General features: G+C 40.2%; 1 protein-coding gene across 4 annotated transcripts in view; it reads left to right on the top strand.

Moving 5' to 3' along the window:
- The window catches only part of LOC140190962 (leucine-rich repeat-containing protein 43-like), a 71,206-nt gene that overhangs the window by 9,853 nt on the left and 43,380 nt on the right, over positions 1-17,973 (top strand). For all 4 annotated transcript variants that reach the window (XR_011883727.1, XM_072247969.1, XM_072247970.1 and 1 more), the window contains exons 4-7: positions 2,832-3,070; positions 7,301-7,488; positions 14,592-14,706; positions 15,546-15,685. Coding sequence is in view for 3 of the 4 variants with exons in the window: in XM_072247969.1 (XP_072104070.1) it covers positions 2,832-3,070; positions 7,301-7,488; positions 14,592-14,706; positions 15,546-15,685 (682 nt within the window). In the remaining variant the exon portion in view is untranslated. The remainder of the gene's footprint in view (positions 1-2,831; positions 3,071-7,300; positions 7,489-14,591; positions 14,707-15,545; positions 15,686-17,973) is intronic.

The raw sequence follows: 17,973 nt of genomic DNA, 5'->3' as shown, positions 1-17,973 counted from the left end.
GTACTGTATTCCATCTGCCACTTCTTTGCCCATTCTCCTAATCTGTCCAAGTCCTTCTGCAGCCTCTCTATTTCCTCAGAACTACCTGCCGCTCCACCTATCTTTGTTTCATCTGCAAACTTTGCAACAAAGCCATCAATTCCATCATCAAAATCAGACTTATAATGTAAAGAGAATCAGTCCCAGCACAGACCCCTGTTGAATACCACTATTCACCGGTAGACAACCAGAAAAGGCTCCCTTTATTCCCACTCTTTGCCTCCTGCCAATCAGCTACTGCTTTATCCATGATACAATCATTCCTGGAATACCAAGGGCTCATAGCTTGATAAGCAGCCTCATGTGTGGCTCCTTGTCAAAGTCCTTCTGCAAATCCAAGTACACAACATCAATCAATTCTCCTTTGTCTGTCAAAGAATTCCAACAGATTTGTTAGGCAAGATTTTCCCTTGAAGAAATCATGCTGACTACAGCCTATTTTATCATGAGCCTCCAAGTACCCTGAAACCACGTCCTTAACAATCGAATCCAACAGCTTCCCAAACACTGAGATCAGACTAACTGGCCTATATTTTCCTTTCTTCTACCTCTCTCCTTTCTTGAAGAGTGGAGTCACACTTGCAATCTTTCAGTCTTCCAGAACTATTCCAAAGTCTAGTGATCCTTGAAAGATCATTAATAATGCCTCCACGATCCCGTCAGCCTCTTTCAGAACCCATCTGATCCAGGTGACTTATCTACCTTCAGACTTTTTAGTTTCCCAAGAACCTTCTCCCTAGTAGTGGTAACTTGATACACTTCATGACCACAGACACCTGGAAGGGCCATCATTCTGCTAGCATCTTCCACAGTGAAGACTGATGCAAAATACTTATTAGTTCATCCACCATTTCCTTATCCTCCATTACTACCTCTCCAGCATCGTTTTCCAGCTGTCCAATAGCCACTCTTATCTCTCTTACACTTTATGTATCTGAAGAAACTTTTGGTATCCTTTCTCATATTACTGGCTAGCTTACTTTCATATTCCATTTTTTACCTTCTTAATGACTTTTTAGTTGTCTTCTGTTGGTATTTAAAAGCTTCCCAGTCCCCTAACTTCCCACTAACGTTTGCTTTGTTCTATGCCCTCTCTTCAGCTTTTATGTTGGCTTTGACTTCCCTTGTTACCCACAGTTGTGTCAACTTGTCTTTAGACTATTTCTTCCTCTTTGGGATGTGCCTTCCGAATTGCTTCCAGAAATTCCAGCCATTGCTGACTCTGCCATCATCCCTGCCAGTGTTCTTTTCCAATCAGTTTTGCCCAACTGCTCTCATATGCCTCTAATTCCCTTTATTCCACTATAATACTGATACTTCTGACTTTATATTCTCCTCAAATTTCAGGGTGAATTCGATCATATGATGATCACTTACCCCTAAGGGTTCTTTTACCTTAAGCTCTCTAATCAAATCTGGTTCATTGCACAACACCCAATCCAGAATAGCTGGCCGTCTAGTGGGCTCAACCACCAGCTGCTCTAAAACGCCATCTTGTAGGTATTCTAGAAATTCCCCCTCTTGGAATCCAGCACCAAATTGATTTTCCCAATCTACCAGCATACTGAAATCCCCAGTGAGTATTTTTTTGCTGCCGCAGAGTTAACAAATTTCATTGACATATGCTGATGATATTAAACCTGATTCTGATGTCATATTGAAACATGAGTTAATTAATAGAAACACTTGGTGTTCAGCTCCTTATTTAAAAATAGAACTTCTAAAATTTCCAGTTGTCTGATAAGGATCCTCAAAAAATTAACAATGCTGTTATCTTCCAGCATCTGCAGAACCTCTTGTGTCTCTTATCTTCACTCTGTCTCATCAATGGTTCCAAGCCCACCACACATTTCCTCCAGCTCCTGCATAAGCCACTCATTTCCCTGTGAGATTACACAAATGTCAAATTAACAACACGCCTGCATTTTAGGAACATATTGTTAAGAACTGGATTGAAACTCGACATTACTGAAGATCTGAGTAGCGGTGAACGGTGAGCCACCATCCAGTTTCCCCTGGTTATTATTCCAAGAAAATCACCAGCAACCCAAGATCCTCAGTTCTCGTTGATCAGCAACATTTTTATGGAACAATATTTATTACTAACACATCAGCAATTCTCTCTAAGCTCCGCCCCTCCAAGTGCTTCTTAAATACTTCTACTGACTCTTCTTCAGAATCTCCTCTGGCAGCTCAGTTCATATACTCGCCAACCTCAACATGAAGAAGTTGCTCCTCTGGTCCCTTGTAAATATTTCTCACCCTAAATCTATGCCATCTGGTTCTGGACTCCCTACCCTGCATCTCCAAGCACCTCAGAATTCTAAACCTTTCTGCAAGTTCGCTCCTCATTCTTATACATTTCAAGGTATGAGGATCAAGCCTGGCCTATAAATTAGACCCTCTCATCTTGTCAACTTTCTTGTAACTTTTTCCTGCACTCTTTCCCGTTTATCCACATCACATAAGTACATGCCACATAGACGTTACCAACGATTGACCAAATCTGTAGTTAATGACGGTAGGGAAACTGTTATACATAAACTATAACAGGAAATTTTATGCCCCCTTATAAATGATTCTACTCTGAGGATATTTTGGCAAAAGATTAGTTGAATAGTTTGAAATATTTCTGATAACATTCAAAGTTTCGTCTGTCTGAAATTTTGAGGGTAGTTTCATGATTGCCCTGGGGTTCATGTACTATAACACTTAAAGAAGAAAAAAATTAAATCTTGAGTTTTAAGTTAAATTCTATAACATGTGCTTTTTTTTAATCATTTGGAAAACAGGCCCAATCTAATATCGCTTGACTTGAGTTTTAATGACTTTGTGAATTTGCTGGATATTGTGGCTCATCTTACTATGCTGCCGAAACTGAAGAACCTTATCCTCCTGGGAAATCCAATCGCCCTTCTTCCCAATTACCGGGGTTATATTATTGACACATTGAAAACCCTTACTGCCCTGGATGATGTGTTGATAACCACAGATGAAAGACATATTTTTAAGCACTTGTCAAAATATGAAGGTAAGTGTTTCAAGTCAATAAGTCTTTACTGACCATGTATTGAGAACTTCTTTTATTTCTAAAACTTAACCAATGCGGTGTTGCACAAATTGTCTTGAAGCTAATATTTGTGCTACTTAATATTCTAGTTGACATTCGTTACTGATCTGCATTTAACTTAAGAATAAAGTTTTACAGTCCATAAAATGAATTTGGTTTCTCATTGGCATTACTTTCATGCTATTTAACCCACTGATTTAAATATTTAAATATTGCAAGAATTTAAAAAAGCAGGAATAATACTGCTTGGGGTGTAAAATGGATTTGTGACTTGAATCCATCCTGTCAAAGCTTGTTTGTTCTTGTTTGCTGCCAGCCATAGCCCAAAGATGTATCAGTTAGCAAATTAATAAATCATCGTAAATTGTCTGGTGATTAGGCTAGGGTTAAATTGTGGGTTGCTGGGCGGTAGGCCTTGAGGGGCCAGAAGGGCCTAATCTCAATCAATCAATTAATCAATCAATCAACGTGCCTTCCTGTATAAACGAAAGTTTATTTCCATTGAGTGGGCTTGATTAAGATCAGATTGGCAGAGTCATCTAATATTTGCGGTGACACAACTCAACCAAGTGCAATGACTGAGGTGGATTATGGTTACTTAGGGTGTCAATTGACAGCCAACCCCAAGATAAGATCATAGGAGGATTTCTGTGCATTGTAAAGATCAGATGAACATTGAGACAATTCCACAATGAGGAAATCCAATGTCTGTAAATAGTTCCCTAGAGAGATTGCAACAAAAATGTTTATAGCGAGGAACAAAATTATCAAATTAATATCTGAGTATCTGTTTCTATCAGCCTTTGCTTAACTATTGGAGTGCTGTGATTAATATATTGGAACTGGTTTATTATTGTTACATGTACTGAGAAGCTATATAAAGCTTGTCTTGCATACAGATCAAATCACAGTGAATTGAGGTAGAACAAGGTAAAACAATAGTATAACACTGAATAAAGTGCAACAGCTACAGAGGAAGTGCAATGCAGGTCAACATGCAGTGTAAGATCATAATGAGGTAAATTCTGAGGTCAAGGGTACATCTTATGACACTAGGAAGCCATTCAATAACTTATATCAATGGGGCAAATGCACTCAGTGACCACTCTATTACATACTCCTGCACACCTGCTCGTTAATGCAAATATCTAATCAGCCAATCATGTGGCAGCAACTCAATGCACAAAAGCATGCAGGCATGGTCAAGAGGTTCAGCTGTTGTTCCGACCAAACATCAGAATGGGGAAGAGATGTGACTTTGACCACGGAATGATTGCTGGTGTCGGACGGGGTGGTTTGAGTGTTTTGGAAACTGCTGACCTTCTGAAATTTTCGTGCACAGAAGTCCTGAGAACTTACAGAGAATGGTACGTTAAAACAAACAAAAAATAAATCCAGCCAACGGCAGTTCTGTAGGCAAAAGTGCCTGTGAGTGAAAGAGGTCAGAAGAGAATGGCCAGATTGACTCAAGCTGAAAAGGCGACATTAACTCAAATAACCACATTACAACAGTGATGTGCAGAAGAGCACCTCTGAATGCACAACATGTTGAACCTTGAAGTGGACGGGCTACAGCAGTAAGACAACGAACGGACAGTACACTCAGTGGCGACTTTATCAGGTTCAGGAAGTTCATTATCTGTGAGAGTTAAAATAATAATGTGGAAATTTGAAATGGACATTTTTTCCTTGAATCTCTCAAGCAGTTTGAGAACATTCTATAAGGCCCAACAAAGAAATGCACTGTATAGAAATAACTCAGCCATGGATGGTCCCAAGCCCAGCTGTGAAGGAAGGAGGATTGAGTATAGAGCTAGCAACTTTATTCCATAAAATCCAGAGCCACAGAAACACTAACAGAAGCTCTGAAGACCGTGTCCCTAGAAGACTTGTGAAGCCGAGTGGTGAAAGAGGAAACCACAGGGCCAATCAACCTTCTACTGGTCCAGGATAAAGGACTCTGGTGAGCTGCTGTTCGCGGCCAAGGTCCCAGCAGGGGTGACAGGCGGAAGAAGAAGGAGACCATGTAGAAATGTACAGTGCTTATTGAAAGCAGATCTGGGCATGTTTGAGCTTATGATAAATAGCACACCAAACCTACTCAGGAAGCAAAAAGAAAATAAATAAAACTGAACAAAATGAAGTTATCACTTCAAAAAGGAAGTGAGTGGGGAAACATAACGTTAAATGGCCTATTATAAGCACTGCTGTGCAGTTTCCAAAACTGATTAACAAGGAAATTACCCATCCTCTCCCCATGACAAGGAATTATGTTGTCATTGTATGTGGCTATAAATTACAGAAGTACATCAATATCCAATCTATATTTGAATAAGAGTTTCATCAGGGCAATATTTAGGTCAAATTCCAAATTAAAACATCAATCTACTACAGGTGTCCCCTGCTTTTTGAACGTTCGCTTTACGAAACCTCACTGTTATGAAAGACCTACATTAGTACCCTGTTTTCGCTTTCAGAAGGTATTTTCACTGTTATGAAAAGAATTCAGTGCGCGAAAAAAATCAGCGCGCGATAAAAGGCAGCCGCTCTCCCCCGGATTCGGAACGGCATTCTCGCCGGCATTGCTTAAACACGTGCCTGTGAGCAGTTGTTTGCAAGATGAGTTCTATAGTGTTGGAAAAGCCTAAAAGAGCTCGTAAGGGTGTTACACTTAGCATAAAACTAGACATAATTAAGCACTTCGGCCGTGGTGAATGAAGTAAGGACTAAGTGAGTTTGGCTTGTGGAAGCTGACGAAGATGATGTTGAAGAGGTTTTGGCATCCCATGACCAAGAACTGATAGATGAAGAGCTGATGCAATTGGAAGAGGAAAGGATAACAATCAAAAACGAATGCAGTAGCAAAAGTGAAGCAACTACGTGAGATTTTCACTGCAATGATAAAGTACGACTTTAATTTTGAAAGGGTACGTAGGTTTAGGGGATGTTTGCAAGATGGTTTGAGTCCTTACAAAGAACTGTATGATAGAAAAATGCGCGAGGCTCAGCAGTCAAGCAAGCCTTCCACATCAGCCACAGTAGACCACGAACCTCGACCTTCGACATCGAGGCAGGCAGTCGTAGGAGAAGATGAGCTGCCTGCCCTAATGGAAACAGATGACGAGATGACACCCCAGTGTCCCACCACCCCAACACCCAGGCCGCGGACAGATACTGTACTGATTCGTGGAGAATGCAGCGGTAACTGGGAGGCACACAGCACATCTTTAAGAAAAAAGCCGAAATAAACATGCTAATTAATTAGGTGCTGCCCGACACGTAATTGTTGGCCCAGATCATAGACGACGCAATCGGCAATCGCCTCTGATCTGCGCCAACATTTACGTGTCGGGCGGCACCTAATTAATTAGCATGTTTATTTCGGCTTTTTTCTTAAAGATGTGCTGTGTGCCTCCCAGCTACCGCTGCACCGCTGCATGCTTCGCGGTAATGTATCGGTCGGCGGCCTGGAGGGTGGGGGCTACTGCACCACCCAAACTCCGACTCAGTCTAACACACCATTATCAGCGTGCTCGGCGCTGTCCCAATTCCAGTAAGTGATACTACACTGTACATACATTATTTCTATTTTATATCGGCTGTGTATTTTTAGGTGTTATTTGGTATGATTTGGCAGCTTCATAGCTTAAAGGTTACTGGAGAGCGCTTGCGCTGTGTTTTTGCCAACAGCGCTTGCGTGAGATTTTCTGCCAACAGCGCTTGCGTGAGATTTTCTGCCAACGGCGCTTGCGCGAGATTTTCGCTACGGAGAACAGTGCAGTAATGATTGTGGGAAAGTATTTCTACTTTATATAGGCTGTGTATTTATCATATCATTCCTGCTTTTACTATATGTTACTGCTATTTTATGTTTTATGTGTTATTTGGCATGATTTGGTAGGTTATTTTTGGGTCTGCGAACACTCACAAAATTTTCCCATATAAATAAATGGTAATTGCTTCTTCGCTTTACGAAATTTTGGCTTAAGAACCGTTTCATAGGAACGCCCTACCTTCGGATGGCGGGGGAAACCTGTATTTCCTTCAGACCCCAAAACTTCTGTCACTTTAGTTAGTAAAGTATTAAATGTTCATTTAATATTCTGTTTATATTTGTCTATATAATAGCAAAGTGAGTCAAGCCTTCACCTTTGAATTCTCCCGTTTGATCCAATTTATGTCCTACTCTAGAATTTGCTGTTAATCTTACTCGGGCAACAATAAGTGTGAGAAGTGTAACGGGCATTCCCAATCCCATTGATCCCCTGGAGGAGTTGCCAGAATTCCCAATTATCACCAGGAATTACTTTGTAACATACGACTTTCTTGAAGATTCACAAGGTTTTGAGATAAGTACCGAGACAACACATGATAAAAAGGTGAGTGGCAGTCAGCTCTTTGGATTTCATTTTTCATTATAACAGAGAATTTGGAGGATGGCTGGGGTCTTTAATTATGCTGGTTGCTTAACAGATACAGCAGGGAGTATAGACAGAGTCCATAAAACATAGCAGAGTTTCACTGGAACAGGCACTTCATTCAGCCTATGACATCTGTGCCAAATGCTCAGTCAAAATTAAATGAGTTCTCTCCTGCCTCCGCATGATCCGTTTCCCTCCATTTTCTCTATGTTCATGTACCTACCTACCTACAGTGAAAGTGTCTTTTATACGACTGTTGCACCTACTTCCATCACTACTACAGGAAATCCATCCCAGGCTGTCACTCTGTTAAAAAAAAAACTCAGAGTTTAAACCTCCCCTCTCTCACCTTAAATATAGTTTCCCCTGTGAATTGTTTCCTTTAAATGATTCTGTCTCTATACATGATAATACTCCTTTTAAAGTCATGGATTCTTTTAGATATTTAGGTATTGTAATTACTAAAAAATAAAAGGATCTTTATAAAGCCAATTTTGTTCCTTTAGTAGACTCTATGAATTATTTATTTAGTAGATGGAGTCCACTTACATTTTCACTTGTTGGTCATATTCATATAGTTAAAATGATGATTTTACCAAAATTTTTATATTTATTTCAGAATATTCCCGTTTTTTTGACTAGGAAGTTTTTTGATCGGATTGATTCTATTATTTTATCTTTTATTTGGAATAATAAAAGACCAAGAATTGGTAAATGTCACTTACAAAAATTGAAAAAGGAGGGAGGTCTTGCTTTGCCTAATCTAGGACTGTATTATTGGGCTGTTAATGTGCGATACATGTCTTTTTGGTTATATTGGGTTGATAAAAGTGATTGGCCAATTTGGGTAGACCTGGAAATGAAAGTTGTAAAACAATTTTATTTAACCTCGTCATTGGGAGCTGCTTTACCTATACAATTAGCTAAAGTTGTTCATTTAAACCTATATCCTATGATTAAGTATTCTTTACAAATTTGGCTCCAGTTCTGCAATTTTTTTAATCTTAAAAAATTTAAACTTTGTAGTTTAATTTATCAAAATTACTTTTTTAAGCCTTCTTTGAGTGATTCAATTTTTTTACTTTGGAAAAATAAAGGTATTAATTCTTTTTTGAATTTATTTAAAGAAGATAGATTGATGTCTTTTGACATTTAATTGATAAATATTCTCTTTCATACTCACACTTTCTGCAATACCTTTAAGTTAGACATTTTTTACAAAAATATTTAAGTAATTTTCCTTACATATTGGAGGCTGACCTGTTGGATACTAATATGAGTACGAATCCTTTGATCAAGGGTTCTATTGGAAGAATTTATAATTTATTATTACAATGGGATAAGCGTCCTTTATCTAAGATTAAACAGGATTGGGAAAAGGAACTCAATTTGACTTTTATGACGGAGGATTGGATGCGGATTTTGAAGTTGGTTAACTCTTCTTCAATTTGTGCTAGCCATTCATTGATTCAATTTAAAATTGTACATCATTATCATTTGATGAAGGAGAGACTTTCTAAGATCTTTTCTAATGTTGATAGTCATTGTGATAGATGTAAAACTGAGATAGCTACACTGACACATATGTTTTGGTCTTGTTCTATATTGGAATAGTTCTGGAAGTCGTTTTTTTCAACAATTTCTAAAGCACTTAAAATTAATCTACAACCTAATAAGTTAATTGGCCTTTTTGGAATAATTCCTCAAAATATTCATGGTATTTCTGTGTCTGACCAACATGTTATTGCATTTGTCACATTGATAGCTAGGACGGCCATTTTGTTGAAGTGGAAGGATACATCGGCTCCCACTTTGTCACAATGGTTCTCTCAAGTGATGCTATGTCTTAGTTTGGAGAAAATTAGAAGTCGAACCTTTGAACCTTTATTTGAATTTGAGAAAAGATGGGGCTCATTTGTTCGTAATTAACATTTGAGCTAATTGGTAAATTTTTTTCCACGATCTAATTGTAAATTTTTTGGTATATTTTCTTTTCTTGCTGGCAGTTTGATATTTATTTTTAGAAGCTTTTCGTAAGACGCATGGCTCCGGGGTTGTACACCTAATGGGTTCTTTTTTTTCCCTCATTTTTCTGCTTAGTAGGTTTTTTTTGTTATCACAAATTTTTTTTCAATCTTTAAGATCATGTCTTTTTTGAGACATTATAAGTGTTGTTACTTCAATGTACTCATGTTATTTCTTTTGTATAATATAACAATAAAAATATTTGAAAAGAAATATAGTTTCCCCAGTATTTGACATCTCTACCCTAGGAAAAAGATTCTGACTGTACCCTATCTATGTCTTTTATAAACTTCTATCATGTCTCTCCTCAGCCTTCAACACTCCCGAGAAAACAACCCTAGTTTGTCCAGCCTCTCCTTATTCCCTCTAGTCCAGCAGCATCCTAGTCAACCTCCCTTATATCCTTTCCAAAGCCTCCATGTCCTTCCTGTAATGGAACTACCAGAATTAACACAATACTGCAAGAGAAACCTTACCAAAGTTTTGTACAGCGGCAACGTGACTTCCTGACTCATACCCCATGCCATGACCAATGAAGGCAAGCGTGCCACGTACATTCTTTACCATCCTGTCTACTTGTGTGGCCACTTTTAAGGATCTCAAGATCCCTCTGTACACCAATGCTATTAAGGTTCCTGCCATTACCTGTATAATTTCCCCTTACAAAAGTGCCACACTTCATACTTGTTTGGATTAAAATCCATCTGCCTTTTATCTCTCTATGGACCAGTTATCATATCCATAACCGGTCTACACCCTGCTGGGACAGTGGACTGGGCCGTGTTCAAGGCCTCATCTGTGGATCTGAACGAATGGTTGTCATGGACTTTATGAAACAGTTGTGTCCTCAGAAAAAGACATTGAGGGTCCTCCCAACCAATCAGAAGCCCTGGATGAACCACGAGATCCGCAAACTGCTGAGGGACAGGTCAGAGGCATTCAAATCTGACCTCCGGAAAGCCATCTCACGGGCGAAGTGGCAATTCCAGACTAAACTTGAATCAACAAAGGATGCTCAACAGTTGTGGGGGGGGGGGCACTTGAATGCTATCACCACTTATCGATCAACATAGGTGACAACAGGGCTTTGCTTCCAGATGAGCTCAATGCCTTCTATGCTCGCTTTGGCCGTCAAAACACAGAGGAACCTTCACGAACTCCCACAGCCCCCAAGGATCCTCTGATTTCGGTCTCTGAGGCCGACGGGCAAGCAGCCTTCGGGAGGGTGAACCCACAAGAAACATCTGTCCCAGATGTTCTAAATTCCTGTGCTGATCAATTGGCTGGAGAGTTCACTAAAATCTTTAACCTCTCACCTTGGCAACGTGAGGTACCCACCTGCTTCAAGCAGGCTTCAATCGTACCAGTGCCGAAGGAGAACACGATAACCTGTCTAAATGACTATCACCTGATAGCACTTGCGTCCACAGTGATGAAGTGTTTTGAAAGGCTGGTGATGAAACATATTAAGTCCAGCCAGAGAAGCGACGTGGATCTGCTTCAACTTGCGGGCTAGAGGAACGGATCCATGCCAGCTCATTGGATCTTCACTCAATCCTGGAACATCTGGGCAGCAAAGATGCACACATTCAGGATGCTCTTTATCGACTACAGCTCAACATTCAACACCATCATCCCCTCGAAACCAATCAATAACCTTAGCCTCAATACAGTCCAAGAGCGGACAAACATTCCTCATATGTTAACCCTCTCATTCCCGGAATCATTCTAGTGAATCTTCTCTGTACCCTCTCCAACGTCAGCACATCCTTTCTTAAATAAGGAGACCAAAACTGCCCACGGTACTCCAAGTGAGGTCTTACCAGCGCCTTATAGAGCCTCAACATCACATCCCTGCTCCTGTACTCTATTCCTCTGGAAATGAATGCCAACATTGCATTCACCTTCTTCACCACCGACTCAACCTGGAGGAGATTTAGAATCTGGCCAAGTGGTGCCACAATGGCAACAGCCTCTTACTCAATGTCAGCAAGACTTATTGCCTTATTGACTTCAGAAGGAGGAAATCAAGAGTTCATGACCCAGTCCTCACTGGAGGATCAGAGGTCGAGGGAGTCAGCAATTGTAAATTCCTCAGTGATATCATTTCAGGTGAGCTGTCCTGGGGTCAGCACGTAAGTGCAAGTACGAGAAAACACACTGGTGCTGCTACTTCTTTAGAAGTTTGCGAAGATTTGGCATGACGTCTAAGACTTTGACAGACATCGATACATGTGTGGTGGAAAGTATATTGATTGGCTACATCAGAACCTGCTATAAAAACACCAATGCCCTTGAACAGCAGATCCGACAAAAAGCAGTGGCTATAGCCCCAGTCCATCACAGGTAAAGCCCTCCCCACCATTGAGCAGATCTACAGGAAATGTTATCCCAGGAAAGCAACATCCATTATCAGGGGAGTCCACCAACCAGGCCATCCTCTCTTCTCACTGCTGCCATCAGGAAGAAGGTACAGGAGCCTCAGGACTCACACCACCAGGTTCAGGAACAGTCATTTCGCCCTCGACCACCAAGCTTTTGAGCCCGAGGGAATAAGTTCACTTGCTCCATCACTGAACTGCTCCCACAACTTAGGGATTCAGTTTCAAGATCTCTTTGTCTCATGGTCTCAATATTAATTGCTTATTTATTTATTTATTTATTCGTTCATTCATTCATTCATTATTATTACATATTTTTCTCAGCTCAAGCTGGTAGAAGCGTGCGCGGCCTCTCCGGTGAAATGATATCATATTTGTTAAATAGGGGCCATGCACAATTCTGATTTGATGGAGACAGATGTGAGAAGCATGGAGGAACATCTGGAGAAACTTCTGAAATGCCCAGTTTGCTGCTGCTGCTACTGTGCAATCAAGAATCTCCGGAGGGAAGGCCCCAAATCCTCGGCTTTGCCTGTTGCCGGCAGCCGGGGCTGGGGTCAAAGCGCTCAGCAGAGATGGTGCTCGATGCTCGGTGTTAGAGGGCTGGTCGGAGGCTCAAAGTTTTCGGACGACTCAGAGTCGGACTGTGGTCGGGTGCTTCCAGGATGCTGCATCGGCAAGTTTGCGGCGCTGGAGACTCATGGCAGAGAGAGTTTTCTTCCTTCTCCCGTCTGCATGAGATGTGGGACTTTCGAGAGACTTTGAACTTATTTTTTACCGTGCCCATGGCCTGTTCTTCATCAAGTTACAGTATTGCTTGCACTGTTGTAACTATATGTTATAATTATGTGGTTTTTGTCAGTTTTTCAGTCTTGGTCTGTCTTGTGTTTCTGTGATTTCACACCGGAGGAATATTGTATCATTTCTTAATGCTTGCATTACTAAATGACAATAAAAGATGACTGCGTGTCCTCGAAATCTAATCTAATCTAATAATCTGAGGTATGGGCATAGCCAAGCACACTCATTTCTCAATTGCTAGGAACTTTCAGACTATTCTGAAATGGTGTTTAGTATTGTGGCTTTCTGAAGATTTACATAGATATTACTGTGTAGCCCTAATTGTTTAATGCCATTGTGTAGTGACTTTGGGATGACAGCAGTTGTAGATATTACTATCGGAACAATGTGTATCCTGTTCATTTTCCATAGTCTTTCAATTTCCTCCACTAATTCAGCATATTTCTGGTGTTTTTCACTTATTGATTTCTGTATGTCACGTGTGTTTGGAATGGCTGTTATCTATTAAATAAATTGTTCTTGCTTGTTTTTCCTGTAATATTATTATTATCATTATTATTTCTTTTCTCTTTCCATTTGTATTTGCACAGTTTGTTGTCTTTTGCAAACTGGTTGTCCACCCTGTTGGTGTGGTCTTTTGCTGATTCTAATGTGTTTCAATCGTTCAATAATTCCATTTAATATCAGAGAATGTATACAATAGACAACCTGAAATTCTTGTTCTTCACAGACATTCACAAAATCAGAAGAGTGCCCCAAAGAATGAGTGACAGTAAGAAATTAGAATCCCAAAGTCCCCTACTCCCCCCTCCCACGGGCAAGCAGCAGCAAAGCAACGACCCTCCCCCAATTACTTCAGCAAAATAAAAGCATCAGCACCCTCTACCTACCAAGCAAGCAACGGCAAAGCCCTGAAGATCAGCAGTACAACAAAAACTAATCGTTCACCTGACAATTCGACTTGCCACAGGCTCTCTCTCTCTCCCTAATAAAGGGAGAGAGGTGTCACCCTTTCACAGTGAGAGGGGAGACCAACAAAGACAAACAGCTCGCTGATTTCCAAAGTTAAACTCTGCCGTGTTACTTTTTTTCCCCCTGAGTTCTCCGTCTCGAGAATCAGCAACAAACTCTCTCCCTCTAACAAGAGAAAGAGAGAGTGAGCACGATCCGAGTACAGAGCTCCTGACAGCTGATCTGCTGTTCCAGGTTCAGTTGGTGGCACTGGCATAGTATTGGCTTATCCCCAGGGCTGCAAAGCCTCAGCACCCCAAAGGCACGCTCACCTTCAAGGCCGTAATATTGAAAAACGGCTGGTCGGTGAACCTCGGGCATGGGTCCCATCGCCGCAAAGACCGAAGTTTGAATGTAGCCTCTAGGTCAGGGTCTTCGACAGATCCCCAGCCACCTTGAAAAGGAAAAAGGGGGACTTTAAAGGTAGAAGTTAAGCTGTTTCTGCAGATGAGCTCGGAGAAATCGCTGTCAAGCGCCATCATAGCTCTTGTATTTACTGTGAATGCCTGCAAGAAAATGATAATAAATTTATTTTGAACTTTGATCATATAAGGATTAAGGTGTTGCATTCTGTATATAATCCAATTTATACAGCTGACGAACTGAAAGATTTTCCCTTTGCACATTTTGTCATTGTGAAATGAGAAAGATAAGATGGATATATCATGGGTTGGGTGGGTGTTTACACTGAAGAGAGACTCAACATGACAGCGACGGAACTAGGGGCAGTAGAATCAGGGAATTTGTCATTCAAACAATATTGTATTTGTGATTGTAACAGTTCATAACTGTTCTTTACATTTGGTTATAATAGCCAGCCTCTTCCTATTTTTTCCATGCAAGCAAGGTGAAAATTCCTCCAGTGAAATGCCTGGTGAGACTGGCAGAGTTTCCACATCCACAACTCCTGGCCCTGTCACTGGCTCTCTCCTAACAGCACAGGAACCATCTCAGGACGGTAAAATGAATTCTGTTAAATTACTGCTTCTGAACTCTCAAAACACAGGGGGCCACAGCCGCCCAGTGGTTAGCGGGGCACTATGACTGCTCATGGGGTGGGGGGGTGGTCGGAGTTCGGAGTTGGGAGTTCAGTTCTGGCCATCTCTGTAAGAAAGTTTGTATGATGCTCTGGGTTCCTCCCACAGTTCAAAGACGTACCAGTTAGTAGGTTAATTGGTCATTGTAAATTGTCCTGTGATTAAGCTAGGGTTAAATTGGTGGGTTGTTGGACAGTGCTGCTCAGTGGGCTGGAAGGGGACTGTCCCGTGTTGTATCTCTAAATAAAATAATGAAAGTATAAAATCAGGGAAGGATTCAGGCATTTTATTTAACCCTGGGGTGATTTATGGGTTCGTTTTAAAAAGCCCTGAGAGTTCTGCAACACTGTTTGCTTCATGGAAGCATTGCTGACTCATCGGTATAAGTACTTAAGGAGTTTGAAACTACCCTTAAAATATCCACACTGAGCAGTTAATAGATTTTGGTAAGGTCTGTGGAAACTAGGTGAAAAAATGGATCCAGCACAGACAGAGTCTATGTTCAGCTGAACCACTGCCTTAAACAACGTGAGAGAGTTGGAAAAACACTTTACCATTAGACCCACTGTGGTTCTCTTCATTTTCCCACATAACAAATTAAGCATTCGAAAGTTTGTCAAAATTGGGAATCATCAAGAAGTGTTCAGAGACAAAAGACTTGTTAAATCATGCAGCTCTATGTAAAATAAGTGTGTGAGGTAAAGAAACGTGATCTTCCCATTAGGATTAAAGAGATTTTAAATTTGATTTTGCTCCTCAGTGCTTACTCACAAGGTACCTCTGAAGCCCTGGGCAGATCCAATTGTGTATAACTACACCAAGGATTTCAATGTGGTTAATCTGAAAGCACTGAAGAAATTGCTCCAAAAAGGTCTGACAATAAATGTCATCGGAGAAAAGGTAATCTTTTGCTTCTGGTCATAGGTTGCTATAATGCTGCTATGCTCACTGTAATGATGACTTTTTGAGAACAATTTTACATTTTATTTCAACTTCTTCACATGTAATCTAAGGCCGAAACTCTTTGTGACTTTCTCTGCCAACGGAATTTGGCATAGATATTGTGAATTTCATAAGGCACATTTCAAACTTTCTGGCTGAGATCCACAGGCTACTTCCTGTCTGGGCTCTGATTCCAGACTCTGTGTAGAGTCTGTGTAGAATCTTCTCTTGGGTTCTGCACCAGTCTATACCTGGCACAGAATCAACAAGATTATTGACTTCAATAAAATTTGCAGACCTGCACAGAGAAAATGGAAATATTTTAAATATGTACTTTTAGTGTTTTAAATGTTGATAATTATATGTATTGCTTATGAATTAAATTTACTTTTAACATTTATTTATGAACATCAGAGACTTTCAGAACATCAAACATTCTGACAGTTTTCAGAGCTGGTTAAACTAGGGATGTGACAATCTCCTGGAGAAATTCTGTGGGTCAAACAGCAGCTGAGGAGGAAAGGAGTTGTCCTTTGTGGGTAAAGAAAGGAATTCCTTTCCTTCTGGGAGTTACATGTCAGAGGTTTCCAGAGGATTTTGTGCATTAAATTCATTTGAATCTGGGATCTGGGCTCCATCACATTGGCTGGGGCTTTGGTGCCAACTCCAGACCCCAAGGCCAGTCTTCCAAATTCAGATATGATAAATTTTAGAGAGAGGTGAATGATACAGATAAGGAGGAAGAAAAATTAGATATTGAACAGGGGAGAATGGGGAGATGGCTCTTGCCAAAATAGTTTTTTTTAATTGGGCTGAAGAACATTCTCCAGATCAGACGTTAGCTTAAGTTATAAAAATACTTGTGCACATTGATAAAATTAAGCAGTAATTGAAATAACATTTAAATACGTTTGTAGAAACAGAAAATACTGGGAAACTAAGCAAGTCAGACAACATTTGTAGGAAGAAAGTGTGAAAGTTTCAGGTTGAAGACCCATTTAATGGTGTTGCTGAGAATTGAGATCTTGGGGTCCAAGTTCATAGCTGCATGAAAGTGGCAACATAGGTTGATACAGTGGATAAGAAGGCTTATGGAATGCTAGCTTTTATTGGTCAAGCCGTTGAGTTCAAAAGTCAAGGGATTATGTTGCAACTTTATAGAACTCTGGTTAGGCCACATCTGGAGTATTACATACAATTCGGGTTGCCACACCATCAAAAGGATGTTGAGGCTTTGGAGAGGGTGTAGAAGAGGTTTACCAGGATGCTATCATGTGCTATCAAGAGAGGCTGGATAAACTTGGGTTGTTTCTTTTGGCACTGAGGAGGCCGAGAGGAGATCTAACAGAGGTTTATAAGATTATGAGAGGCGCAGACAGAGTAGACAGGTAGAAATGTCTAATACCAGAGAGCATGCATTGAAGGTGAGAGGGGGGAGGTTCCTTCTTTCTTTATTAATCTTTTTATTGATTTAAAAAAAGCATAAATACAATCAAGAGGAGAATTAGTTCAAATATATATATCAGTAACAATATAAACCAAGATTAAGATAGACATTGTCAAACTCATAGATATTGTTAAACTAGTATAAAATACATAATTTACAAAAAATGAAAATAACAATTCTCCTCTTACCAGTTCATGAAGAGAAAGGAAAAGACATTGGGTTTTAAATGAAAAGAAAAAAAACCCACTACATTATATAAAAAAACAAAACAAAGAAAAGGGGACTGGGCAGTCCATTTTGAGGATACGACCAAAAATGAAAGGAAGAAAGACTTTCTGATCAAATCTAAAACTTTGGAATAAAAAGATTGAAAGAGTAATAAATCAAATTAAATGAAAATATTGGATAAAAGGTCGCCATATTTGCTCAAATTTAAAGGATGTATGAAATGTCCGACTTGGTATTTTCTCTAAACTTAAACAGGACATAATGGAGGAGAGCCAATGAAAGACCCGGGGGGAGGTTCAAAGGGGATGCGAGGGTAAGTTGTTTTACTCAGAGAGAGGTGAATGCCTGGAATGTGCTGTCTGGTACAGCGGTAGAGGCAAATACATTAGAGGCTTTTAAGAGCCACTTAGATAGGCACATGAATATCAGGAAGATGAAGGGATATGGACATTGTGGAGGTAAGAGGGATTCAGTTTTAGAGTTTTTAAAAAATTTAATGTTTATCTGGTCGGCCCAACATTGTGGGTCAAAGGGTCTGTTTCTGAGCTCTACAGTTCCATGTTCTTTTTTC

The sequence above is a fragment of the Mobula birostris genome, chromosome 31, assembly GCF_030028105.1.
Source record: "Mobula birostris isolate sMobBir1 chromosome 31, sMobBir1.hap1, whole genome shotgun sequence".
Lineage (NCBI taxonomy): Eukaryota > Metazoa > Chordata > Chondrichthyes > Myliobatiformes > Myliobatidae > Mobula > Mobula birostris.
The sequence above is the reverse complement of the archived record's forward strand: the minus strand, read 5'-3'. Positions and strand labels throughout refer to the sequence as shown.